The following is a 13521-nucleotide window of genomic DNA, read 5'->3' on the forward strand; positions in this document are numbered from 1 at the left end:
TGGTGATACGGAAAGGAAAGAAGCCGCCTGCAAGCGTTTGCTCTTTTGCTTTTCCAGCAGAAACGAAGATGGAAGGCCGATGGAGAGAGAATCTTAGAGAGAGAAAGAGACAGAGAGTTTTAGAGAGAGAGAGGGTTAGAGAGAAATAGAGCAGTTGGTTGGCGCCTTCTTCTTCTTCTGCTTCCCTTGTAACTCTACTTTCTCTCTCTAGTTCAGTCCTTTACTCCTTTTGCCCACTGTCGCGGTCCGAAGGCCTACCTTGTACGAGATACGATCCGAGACGTCCACGGCGGAAACGAGCGGGAAGGATCACTGATCTCAGCAGCCGGCGGTAAACTGGATCGGGTTTACAGGGCTAGGGTTTTCGGGTGGGGGAATGGGGAGCGTGTCCTCGGAGGCGTCGGACGAGCGGTGCGGGAGCTACAGCCCGAGCGCGGATGTGAGTGAGTCGGAGAGTTCTAGTGATTTCTCCGGCCGGAGGTACCGCGGCGGCGGCGGTGCCGGTGGCGCCTCTTCATCGGCCGCCGGGGCGTCCAGCTCCTTCGCGTCCTCGCCGCTGGCCGCGGCGCCGGCGGGAGAGAAGCCCCGGGCAGCCACCGCCGCCGCGGTGGCGGCCCGGGCGCTGATGCCCGGTGGGGATGTGGTGTTCTGGGACGCGAAGCTAGAGAAGCGGGAGACGGACTTTTCTGGTTCGTTGTCTATATTTTCCTAATTTTTCTCTCTCAAAATGAGCAATGTGCATTTTTTTTGGGTTTAAAGAACCAAAATAATCGCATCTAGTTTGAGATCCGGAAGAAGATCCACTGCATTTTTGCTGTCGTTGTTCTCATTTTTATTAATTGATGGATTAATTTTTCTCCAGAAGTGGAGATGATGAAGGAGCGATTTGCGAAGCTTCTTCTCGGTGAAGACATGTCCGGCGGCGGAAAAGGGGTTTGCACGGCGCTTGCGATCTCAAATGCCATCACAAATCTCTCTGGTGACATAAATTTCTCTTTTTTTCCTCTGTTTTTTTTTTTTTCATTTTTTGTGATCTTTGTTGACTTTTTTTGGGGAAATTGAGTTCAGCTACCGTGTTTGGGGAGCTGTGGAGGCTGGAGCCGCTGGCGGCACAGAAGAAGGCAATGTGGCGCCGGGAGATGGAATGGCTTTTATGTGTGAGTGATTCCATAGTGGAACTCGTCCCTTCTCTCCAAGAATTTCCCGGCGGGGGGACCTTTGAGGTGATGGTCCCTCGTCCCCGCACCGATCTCTACATGAACCTCCCGGCGCTCAGAAAGCTCGATGCGATGCTTCTTGGGATGCTGGATGGGTTCCGGGAGACTGAGTTCTGGTATGTCGATCGGGGGATCCTGGTTGCCGATGCTGATGAGGATGGAAGTGGGGCATACCCTTCTTCGTTTGGGAGGCCGTCTATGAGGCAGGAAGAGAAATGGTGGCTCCCATGCCCACGGGTCCTGCCAAATGGTCTGTCTGAGGATGCCAGGAAGAAATTGCAGCAGTGTAGGGATTGTGCAAATCAGATACTCAAGGCGGCTATGGCAATCAACAGTGGGGTGCTTGCCGAAATGGAAATCCCTTATGTCTACTTGGAGACATTGCCAAAGGTATAAATATGTAAATTATGACTTCTGATACAACTTTGAATCTGCTTAATTGGAAACTATATAGGATAAAACAATTGGATATATCTGAATCTCGATGAAGTGTGCTAACAAGCATGTTTCTAGTTTGTAACATTTGGATTTAAATTTTAGTCCACTACTACTTAGTGACGTAGATGAGGCCTGCAATTCAGTGATTTTTATTAATGGATGTATTTGCATATGTTGAATCTTTACAAGGTAAGTGCTGCATTTGGGCTGGCATATTTATATTGTTACATATTTTTCTGTTATACTTCTTTCTTGTCAATGGCAATCATATGGAAGGTAGAAGTGGTTTTAGAAGTAGATGAAGGCCAAGAATGTTATCCAGACAAATGATGGTGGAAATTGAATCCACATTAGGCATATCATAGATGTGCAATTTGGTGGTCAGTTCATGTAACAAGGAGAAAAAGATGGCCCAAAGAAGTAGAAGGGTGATGGAGAAAGAGAGGACGAAGGCTTATTAGAAGGATTATTTTCAAGAATGACATGGTCATCAAGGGTGTTGCTGGAAAAGGCACATGTGGAGTATGAAGAATGCAATTGGAGGTTGCTTAAGGAATCTGGAAATATGAGAACTCTTTATCTCTTGTATATAAACCTCATCACATCACTATCCTCCTTGCTCAAGAATGTATAATCGAAGATATCCATATCCAAGAGTTAGTTTGGGTCAGAACAAAGGATATACAAGTGAGTATAGCCAGCTATTCGGTAATATAATCAGTAGAAAAGAGATATGTTTACTGGGTTTTAGGAAGGTAAAAAAGAAGGGTGGGGTCTAGGGAGGGTCAGATGTATGCAGCATTACCCCGTATACAAAGAGGCTTATGTAGTAAACCAAGTAGTCCTATGTGGAATCTCAATTATCTTCATAACAGACTCATATCAAGAAGATTAAGATATGACTCTGACAGCAATGTTTAGTTTCTAACTAGATAGTAGAAAATGAATTTGTGAATGTCAAGTTATGGGTTAGGACTGACTTCAAATTAGAAAGTGCTAGAAATTGACTAAAATGAAACACAAGGCTGGGAAGGAAAAGATGAGCAATGAGCCATTGTAGATGCATAATAGGCTTCTTCTAAGACATGTCAAAATCCAAAGGCCCAAATGACATGAGGGAGGAACTATAACTATTGCAAAAGGACTAGTAAGTAGAAAAGGTGGCTTCAACAGTTAATGAATGTGGTCAAGCTATGAGATAACAATCTTAGAATACAACTACAACACATGCAACCAGGATGGTGGAAAAATGGCATTAATGATGCTTATTTGTAGCAAGTACATGTTTTGTCTGGAGCTATTAGAAGCCTTTCAGGAGTAAAAAAGGAGCTTATTGTAAATAACAAAAGTAGTATTGGAAGAGGATGAGGCAAAAAAAAAAAAAAAACTATCAGAACTTATTAGCACTTATTACAATTAGCAAACCTGTAGATAGCGGGGTGCTAGTGTTTGATTGTTCAGAGATGTTTACTTTAATAACCTACTTTCTTGGAAGTAAAAACTAATATAAGTTCACATTTGCTATCCCAACAATGCCAATTTGTAGGAATAGATGAGGTGCAAATAGGAGGTTTCTTGGTAAATTGCCCATTATCATGATATGGAGCTATCGAATATCTAGAGGAATTCCTTGATGAGCCAACCTTTCATGCTTGCTATGTATAGATTTGCCTTGACATGAGTACTGATAAAGCTACATGTGAATTTAAGGAACAATGGACTAAGAAGTAATGCTCACAGCTGAAACCAAATATTACTTGCAGATCACCTTTTAGTTGGTGATATTTGGTCCTACTGAGGTTCGGATCAGGGCAGAATCTTTGTTCCACTTGTGGACCATCATCACAACTAAGGGCAGTAAAGTGTATCAGGGCCTCTAGAGAAAGGTATGGAACTTGAAAGAGAGAATACCAATTTCTAAATACCAGCTGTGCTAAGAATCTAAGATGAAAGTTTTGTAACCTAGAATGGGTGAATAATCTCCAAAAGGTACATGTGGACATTGAAGGGGTTGGGCTGTGTACTAGATTGGCCCACACTGATGAAGGCCTGAGGCAAGGCAGACCAGCCCAATCTTAGCCCCACTAGCCGCAATCCTAGTATGGTCCACTGCCGTAGCCAAACAAGGGTTCGCCCAAGTCATCCTTTGGGCAAGCTATGGCTGATTTCAACTCAAACCAACCGGTCGCAGTCCAAGCTGTTTTATGAAATGGCTAGTTTTTATTTTATTTAGAGAGACTAAGAAATTGAATAAGTACATCTATAAACTCCTTGCATGGAATTCGAGTAACACGTGAGTTTCATTTGTTGTACTATAGCCTTTGTTTGTTAACACCTAGATTACGATTCAATGCATGCATACCTTTTTCTCTTTTTGTGGGCACCTGCGAGGGGTTGGGGTGGGGCTGTGTTTGGCTAGGTTGAGAATAGCAATCAGGTTCACAGGATGACAGTCCAAGCTCAGCATGATTCAACAGTAACTTGCTTGGTTCAGCTCATCAAAATACAGGTTAAGTCAAGCTGGCAATGCACTGGCCAGACCCAAGTGTGTCCCCACAGAAAGGGACAACTAAGATGCTAAGAAAAGCTTAAATAACATTCATACAACAATGGTAAATGGATTATGATTAAAGGGTGAGCTAGGGCACATAATACCAGAGAAGCCCCAATATGAGGACCTTTGATCACCAAAATTGCATGAAGATCAAAAATAAATGCATCAGAATATGTAAATATAATTAGAAGACAAAGGAAAAGCACCATTCAAGGTTTCTGATGAAATATAAGGTAGAAAACTTGAAATATAGCTTAATCTTGTAGAACCAGATAGTTCACTGGGAAGCCAGTTGGTGTTATTAATATCATGAAAACTAAATTATGGGCTCTATGGTCTCTAAATGAGTTAAGAATTTAATTAACAAGGTCACAATTCTTGTGGCTATGGGGAGAATGGCTGACAGGTGAGACTTTAATCTGTTAGAGGAATAAAATCATCATATATCATTAGAAAAAAAGGGAGGAATCTAGTGTCGTGGCCTCCACAGGGAACTCCTATCATTCTAAATCATTTTCATTCATGAGTAAAACCTTTCATTATTTCTGAATCTAGGCCAGCTTTTTGCTGATTGTCAGCATTCAAGTCACCAATTGTTACTCAGAGTTAAAAGTTGGGTGCCCAAATGGATCAGAAAGAGAATAATTTAACACCCTGTTTGTGCATTGGCAAATAATTCTTTGTTTCCTAAAATCATCATCTTTAGAGAGTTGGCATGCAACTCAGTGTTCACAGTGTTCTGAAATTTTAGTTGATTGTTTTTTCCTTTTTTTTCTTTTTAAAAAAGGACATTGTTCATCCCAGTCACATTAGATTTCTTGTTTGCATGTTCGCTCCTGTCTGAAACTGGTTTTTACAGAATCTTGGTTTTCCTTATCTCTGTTGGTCAAATTCAACTCTTTCTTGCATCTTTCTCCATCTTGTTCAAATGTTGGCTATTTTCATTCTTAATTATATACAGAATTTGCTAGCTGTTTTTTCTCCTCTGCCATGCATCAGCAATATTTTTTTTCCCAAGTAATGAAGGAGACAACATACACTGAAGCAAAAATAGTTTGCTCTCATTTTGGCTTTAATATGGATTAGTTTTGGCATGTCTGGTTCTAAGAAGACACGAAAGTATCCTGTTTGAGAAAGTTATCCTGCAAAAATGATGTGAACTGACTTTGATAATTGCTGTTAAATTTCTTCTTTTCTCTTTTGTGTGGATGAGAGATTGTGCCTGCATAGGTGGATGTGCATGTGCATGCAGATGCCTGTGTGGGTGTGTGATCTTGTGTATGTGCATTCAGCTTTAGTGAGGAAAGCGAGCCAGACGTTTGTATCATGGACATCTAGGGAACTGACATGTGTACTGACTTAGAAACATCCTTATGTTATTTATGAACTGCTTACAAAAAAGAAAAGGAACACTAGTTTTAGATTTTTGGTTTCTTTTAAGTTCGCCATACTAGCAATTTTATAACTTCTAAAGAGAAAAACACCTAGGAACGCTCCTATTGTTTTTGATGATCTGGTTTGTGATAGCCACGTAATGCACATATGCCTTCTAAAAACATGCTTTTTTCCTAAATTTTCTTCTATCTCATAATTCTTACCAACATTTCAATCAAGTGTATCTTCGTAAAATTATGAATTATCTTTATAAGTTTCAAAAAGGATGGTAACTGGCAAGCAGTTCAAGTGGGTTTATTACTGATCAGACTGAGCCTTTTCTATTTCATGTACCTGCAGAATGGAAAATCCTGTTTAGGTGAGATCATCTACCGCTATATAACAGCTGATCAATTTTCACCAGAATGTCTCCTGGATTGCTTGGACCTGTCGTCTGAGCATCATACTCTGGAAGTAGCAAACAGATTTGAGGCAGCCATACATGTTTGGAGGTTGAAAGGCCACAAAGGAAATCCTCAATCAAAAGCAAAGAAGTCGTCATGGGGTGGGAAGGTCAAGGGTCTAGTAAGTGATTATGAAAGAAGTCAGTTTCTTGCACAACGAGCTGAGTGTCTTTTGCAGAGCTTGAGAATTCGGTACCCTGGTCTCCCACAGACTGTTTTAGATATGTACAAGATTCAGTACAATAAGGTTGTTCTCGTATTCTCTCTGAACTATATTTATTCTCTCTGATCTATATTTTGCCATATGTCCTTTTGGTAGACATTCTTGTTATACTAAATGGTATAATGACTAATCAATGGAAAAAGGAAAAAGATTTCCATGGAGTTTCAGAAGTTAAATTTCTCAATCTTCAGCTTAATTTATGTGCACTTTCTCTAAAACATTCAAGCAATCAACCAATTTTGGATGGGTCGTACTAGGAGATCCCTTCTAACTGGGCATGTGTATCTTGGTTAACAGCATGGGTTTTGACTATCAGTAGATTATTTGAATCAACAGCACATAATGTTCCCTTTTTTTCTGGTTTAAAATTGTTTTGTAGGATGTGGGGCAATCAATCCTTGAGAGTTACTCAAGGGTCATGGAGAGCTTGGCATTTAACATAATGGCAAGGATAGATGATCTAATTTTTGTGGATGATGCAACAAAGAGATGTGCGGCTGCAGAATCTGTTTCTATATTTAATCGAGGGCTTGGAGGACTGCCCATTCAAAAAAGGATCTCGCCTAGCCCCTTCTCTATCCAGAACACCCCCTATGCCTCTCCATTTGCCACACCTACACTTTGTTCTTCCACTCCAGTGATTGGAAGCCCGGGAAGAGCACATCCTTCTGTAAGTAAGATCAACCTCCGAGGACAGCATGATGATAAAGAGGGAAAATTCATATCTGGTGAGGTGGAGAGGGTGCGGTTGTATACCAGAAACCTGAGTGCAAGGAGAGATGCAGGAGATGCCCCTGAAAGGGACTGAATTGTGAAGAAACAAATCCAGTAGAATGCACTTAGCAAGAGATGGGTCAGTACAAAATTCATCCAATGGAAAGCATTGAGGAAGAGGCGTAAGCTGGTGCTTGTCAGGTTGGTCACTTATTCCTGTATAGAAATAACATGATTCAGGCTTTTCTTAATTCTCCATTGGAAGTGACCATCCTGTATATGTCCGTGCTACCTATTATGACTGAAACTGAACAGTTGGTTGTAAAGAAAGTTGTTGCATTTGGAATCTAATTGATGTTCAAGGATACTTCTTTTTAATTTTTTGGTAGTCAGCAACTGTACCTCTTAAGAGGATCATGTTTATATGAACTTCCAGTCGCAGAAAAGACATGCCCAAGTACCTGACAGTTATCAAGCCACAGAAAGTGGCTTTTGTTTGTTCCTGGATCACCCAGTCATGATGCTAACTGATAGCATATAAGAACCAACCATGCGATCATAGATTTTAACAGGTGATATCACTTAGTGATTTCTTGAATCTTTGTCTGTAGATAAGCTGTTGCTCCTTTAATGTCCTTTCATCTCCCTACTGAAATGTGAGGTGGTTCCCCCCACTTTTTCTCTGAAAATAGTACTGTTACTCTCTTGAGGTTTTCTAGTCTCCTTTATCTTTGTTTGAGATAAATGATCTCCAAAAGTTGATGGCACTGTATATGCATGATCTTGTAAATGCTCTATCAGGTTAAGATTTTCATTTCATATTAAATTATTTTCATTTTGTGGGATGCAAGTGTTGATCAAGCTGATGCTTTGAATATTGATTACATATTCTGAAGAGATATTTGCGCTTGGTCTTTAGACTGCTCAAAGCTGAAAGATGACAAAAGAAAGGTCCTGATCTTTGGGGAGTACTCAAGTTCTATTTTTCTACTTCTGCCAGAGACGGATCCTGCTAGTGATTCCTGGGATGGTGTTGCTGTGCTTTTGAGCACCCCTTCCCTTATATGGTAGATACATTGGGAAATATGACCCGCAAAGAGGTGCTGAGAAATGTAGTCTTGGCGGTGGACATGTAATCTCCCACGGTGTTCACATAAGCTCAGAGTTGTCAATTTATGATATCTTCCTCCCATTCGGAACCGAGGGTTTGATTCTAGCAAGGACAGGCCCTGCTGCCTGGGGTTCTCTTCTGTTTTTTCTGGACTGGAGTTATATTCTAGATCATTCGAGATCGTCCATATGGTATTGTTTAACACCAGTTCGGGCATCAAAGGTATTGTTGACTCCAGTTCAGGCATCAGGAGTATTGTTTAACACCAGTTCAGGCATCAGGAGTATTGTTTAACACCAGTTCAGGCATCAAGAGTTCTGAAAGCAGCGGAGAGCTTGCATGGGGATGAGAAACATTGGATTGGACCTTGGGTTTGGAGTCTTAACGATACTTTCGTCCTTTTGTTTTTGGTGGCAAGAGAAATCAGTCACATGTAGACAATCCTTTAGAATCATCATGGTGAGATCAATATGGGATTACAAAAAAAAAGTTGAGAAAGTATATCAAACAAGTAGAATAAAGATGAGGATCTACATGATCCTTCTGCATCTACCCTATAAAACCCACACGAGGATGTATTTAGCTCTGCATTGACTATTTATGAATTGATCTTCGATACGTACACGAGATCAAAGAATCCAAATAACATCTTTTGGATAATTTTCCTAGGTGAATATGTAGGTTTTTACAAATAATAGATTATATCCATTCACTCCAAAGTTATTTATGGATATTTTAGGAATACAGCGTATAACCTGTGATCTCGTCGGTTGTGCTGCTCCAATGCATAAATCTTACAGAATTTTCAGTCTAATTCTGTAGAAAAATCCAAACAGATCTTTCACCAAAATAGATTACGTTGCTCGTTGTTGAAAATTCCTCCCACCGGCTGCAAACTTGATCAAGAGAAACCTCACCAAAATATTTGTTCGTTCTATTAAAATTCTTTACATAATTCGATGGTAAGAATCTTTTACAACTCAGGGCATGGAGACTGCTACGTACTGCAAAGAATTATTAACCGCGCTCCCCAATTTAGTCCGCCTAACTCGTGTAATGCTTGAACCTATAAGCTTTTGCTTCCGAACTTAAGATTAAAAGGATGGACCATCTCTGCCACGCCAACGTAACGCAGTACTGAGGTATGTGTACGTACTCGGCCGGTGGGGCTTTGCAAGTTAAGGCTACGATCTTTTGTCCCATGCCCCCCACACACCTTGCACCGACATGGACCAATCTTGTGTCAGCCATGGAAGAGGCCACGCAGCGAATTCTGCCTCGATGCACTTGGCTATTTTTAGTGGTCCTGTTGCAGGATAAATCCTTCTGACAAAAGCAAAAGTAATCCAGAGAGCACATTCTAAGGTGGGGACATTTGCATAAAAGAATTCGAAGCAAGGACCATGAAAATGATAGCATATTAAAGGAAAAAAAAAAAAGGAAAAGAAAAGAAAAAGCATTTGAAAGATACAAATTGTGTGGAGAGAAATATGTCCATTTTATGGTTGATTGAGAATGCATTTGAATGCCTCTTAATAGCAAAAAAATTATTCGCTGTTTGTTTGATGGTCCCATGGTTAATGGAATAAAGTTGTGAAAAAGCTAAGAGGAAAAAGAACAAAGGAGCTTACATAGTTACTTTTATCTCATCTTCTTTTGAAATAGTCTTATGTGGATCTTTGATCAAATAAATTTATCCACTACTTTTGGATGATTTAGTGATGTTTGGCGGGTTGACTAGATAACTTTAAATTATCCACCCTTCTAACCAGCAACGAAACATAACCTAAGAACCTCAAAAGCATGTCACCATTAAGTCTGGTAGATTATAGGAGCATGAACATCATAAAGATTTTGTTCTTAATTGGAATTATTAGAAAAGTAAAAAAATTGCAGATGATTTATAACTTTGGTTTTTTATATTGGGAAGGTACAAAAATGCACAATAGATAAACATATTGAAGGATGATATCTATCTTTAACACATCAAACTGTAATGTCTTAACATGAAAGTTTTCTTTCCGCTGGCAACTTTCTCCTCTTTAGGCTGGATTGAAACTTTGGAAATACATAGAGCTAGAGACAAGTTGTTGTTCTTTACCTCGACATGATTGGCCTAGCAATTTATTATGCATCTAAATGTGGTATACAATGAATCAGAATCAGCTTGCGCTGTCTTGTAAAGTTTGGTTGCTTCATATCAAAGCCTGGATTTTGTATCCAGAAGGACCAAAACCTAGATGGTCCAGACTACACAGCGACAAAGAGGCCATGAGGTTTTGACCACAAAGTATCCCCGTGCTTCGACCAAGCCATGCACGCTCCTTTGACCACCCGAGCATAAACAAAGGGCCAGAAATGATAGCTTTTCTCTTGCCCGGTTACATTTCGATTTCCGCGTGATCCTTGGTGCTTCTTTCACGCCTTGTGAATTTGTTCACGTAGCTTTCATTCTTTGATGGAGAAAAGACATACATTAGGTCTTAAGTTTTTTTTTTGAGTAGAAAAGGGGCAAAAGCCATCCAGATTTTATTGTTGAAGAAATAATATTTACAGCTAGATGAACAGTCTTTGTTTAAGGCTGTTCACCATCTAAAGAGTCTGGAGTTAGAATATTACACAAGTCATCATTAGAGTGTGCAGCATAGAACTTGCACCCTCCATTGTAACATCGAGAAGAAAATAGAAACAGAGATATCAGATGGAGAATTTGGACAATGATAAAAGACCAAGAATAACCAAACTTGAATCCACTGCATAGTAATTGCAAACTTGAGGTCGACTAACATTAGGTCATAAGTTATGAAAATTTAAAAGGGTTGTTTGGTTAAAAAAATTATAAACGAAAAAAATAAAATTTTCACAGAAAGAATTTTTTTTTGGAAATTTAGTTATAAAATTCTAAATAATGGAGCAAACAAGTAGAAATTTAGATATTAATGAGAAAACAAGTTTCTTTCATTTTTCCTTATAACCGAACACACCTTAAGCGAGTGCAAGACTTGAAACATTTATCCCTTCCAGTACAGTGAACCCTACTTTCCTATTCATGCAAATTTGTGGCATATTGTATTCAGGCAATTTATTGCATGCGTACATGTGTAGGTGTGATGCTAATTAAATGATAATTTTATGAACTGTTTCATTAGTGGTAGGGCTGAACTTAAATATTTTTTTTTTCGCAGCTTTTAGAACTAATTTGCAATATTTGAAATTAAAAATTTCTGCAGCAAGCTCAAGCAGCAATTTAAACTAATATTTTTGTACCTTCCAATTGTGATTGCTCCTCTTTGGATGCGGGGAGATCAAGATATCTCTGAGGTATCTTTTCTCAAGATGCGCAATATTTATAGGAGGATTCGTGAGTGTATTCTACTTACCGTATTAATTTATTTAGTAACATCGATGAGGGATACATGTCTCGATGTATTACCATCGTCTCTTTCCTTTCTCTGAAAGCCCATAGTGTACGGCATGAAAACCTCAACCGAGTGAAGTATCTATTAAGAAACAAAGTAGGAAGAGAAAATAAAAAGGTAGCAGGAATTAGATTTTATAAAAGTTGAAGTGGTCATCTAAGCATCGATCCCATATTAATATTCTCTTGTTCTTTTTTCCGTTTGAAAGAAAATTAAAAGAAGGAGCTTCATTCCAAAAACAAAAAAAGAAAAAAAAAAAAAAAAAGAGAGAAAAGGGAGGAGCGGGATGAGAGAAGAAGCAGCAGCTAGAAAAGAAAGGCCAGTTATGTCTCCCGATTCAATGGAGACAGAAAGCAAGAATGCTTTTGCATTTGGGACCAAAAGAAAGAATTCCAGAAGAACTAAATATTAATTTGTTTTTATATGGTTTTGGAGACTGGAAAACCCAAAAGGCAAGAAAAATAAAACTGGGCTTTTGCAGCGCAACTTTTGACCCTTTCATTTTCTCAATCAATGGTTGGGGCAAAATGCAGAAAGGAAGCTTCAGTTGTTAGCAGCACCTGAACTTTCATGACTTCGTCCATTCCTCTCACTCCTGCATGAATCAGTGGATGTCCCTTCGCTAGAAAAACAAAATGGAAAAAAGAAAGAGTAATGTATGTGAATAGTTGCATTATGAGTTTGGCCACAGATAATTTTGTTAAAAAACATAATAACCGAGGACAATCATAAAAATGGATAGTCAATGCAACGCATCATGATATTGCATGATGGCAGCCATGGAAACAAAGCAAATAAATGAGAGATGCTGCAGTAAGGATCCAATTAATGAGTACTTGTGCTTACCTTTATCTCTTTCTCCACTGTTTAGAGAACACATGAACTTGAATGTTAGATTAATCCACTCATCACATAGGTCTTACAAAGAGAATCCAACAGAGCTCCCTTGGCAGGTTGCCCACCTCCATTTCTACCTCCACTCCATATCAGGTTGGCCCTGATGGAGGTGGACAGAATGCCAATGAACTCTGTAAGAAGCCCTTTGACAAACCCATATGACAGCTCACCATTGCTATGAAAAGGAAGGTATGGGAAGGTATCCATAGAGTAACAGGAGTCTAGATGTGAAGAACAAGGAGAGGAAGAATACAGGAAAAGGAAGCAAGCAGAAATCGAGAAGAAGAGAAATATACAGGGAAGGTTTAGGGTGGATATGGGATTGTTCTATTTTCTTGTGGGGAGAAGGTGGGACAAACAATGAGAAGATTGGAATAAATCATCCGCCATTGACTCCGCGCGCACATACACGGACGGGTAGGGGCACACTGCACACAATAATATTGGAGACGGAGAGAAAGAGAGAAAGAGGTGTAAGGTGTAATGATTTCTCCACCATGTGTTGATAGTTAACCACCATGTAAAAAGGTAGGACCAATCTTCCTATATATCTATCCTTCGACAACTACACATACGCTCCCTCGTCGAGGCCATACTTTCACAGGCCTTCTTTTATTACTTCGCTTTTTCTTTGGAGCTGAGATGAAAGACTAACGACCTTTTTTTCTTTTTAATTCTTATTTTATAGGATAGGACAAAAAAACGCGCGATATTGAGTAACCCAGCTTTGGTGACTTGATGCATGGGCATTAGAGTCTCCAATTAATTAGTATAATGAGAATTGTGGGGAATCTTAAGGTATGTTTTGTTAAAGTTGGGGTGCAGATGTGGAACAGGCGCAGTCGGTAGGATTAGAGTTGGAGTAGAGCCTCATTCATGATTGGTCCTCTTTCCTTTGTGTCATTAGGGATAAGTATGCCTTCAGTTCCAGGGAAGAGATAGAGTTCTGGTGGACAAGCTGAAGGATAATAAGCATTTATTTCATTGTTGCTATGGTACATACCCAGAATATCATATTTTGACAATAATGTTGAGGATCATGTAAAAAATTTAGCCCTACATTGAGTAATTAGTAAGAAGCAGAAATATATACAATGATGATTGGGCTCA

General features: G+C 39.6%; 1 protein-coding gene and 1 long non-coding RNA gene across 2 annotated transcripts; one reads left to right on the top strand and one right to left on the bottom strand.

The window, feature by feature from the left end:
- Positions 1-80: 80 nt before the first annotated feature.
- LOC105055160 (rop guanine nucleotide exchange factor 1) lies at positions 81-7362 on the top strand. The gene is made up of 5 exons (XM_073247084.1): positions 81-689; positions 863-979; positions 1069-1607; positions 5944-6294; positions 6650-7362. The coding sequence occupies exons 1-5, from the start codon at positions 377-379 to the stop codon at positions 7076-7078; spliced, it is 1749 nt and encodes a 582-aa protein (XP_073103185.1). The 5' UTR covers positions 81-376; the 3' UTR covers positions 7079-7362.
- A 1666-nt stretch (positions 7363-9028) lies between these two features.
- LOC140852964 (uncharacterized) lies at positions 9029-12910 on the bottom strand. The gene is made up of 3 exons (XR_012136023.1): positions 12361-12910; positions 12075-12136; positions 9029-11595 (listed from the first exon to the last, which is right to left on the bottom strand). It is a non-coding gene; the product is annotated as an uncharacterized lncRNA (long non-coding RNA).
- Positions 12911-13521: the final 611 nt, after the last annotated feature.

This window comes from Elaeis guineensis, chromosome 12 (assembly GCF_000442705.2).
Source record: "Elaeis guineensis isolate ETL-2024a chromosome 12, EG11, whole genome shotgun sequence".
In the NCBI taxonomy this organism is placed as follows: domain Eukaryota; kingdom Viridiplantae; phylum Streptophyta; class Magnoliopsida; order Arecales; family Arecaceae; genus Elaeis; species Elaeis guineensis.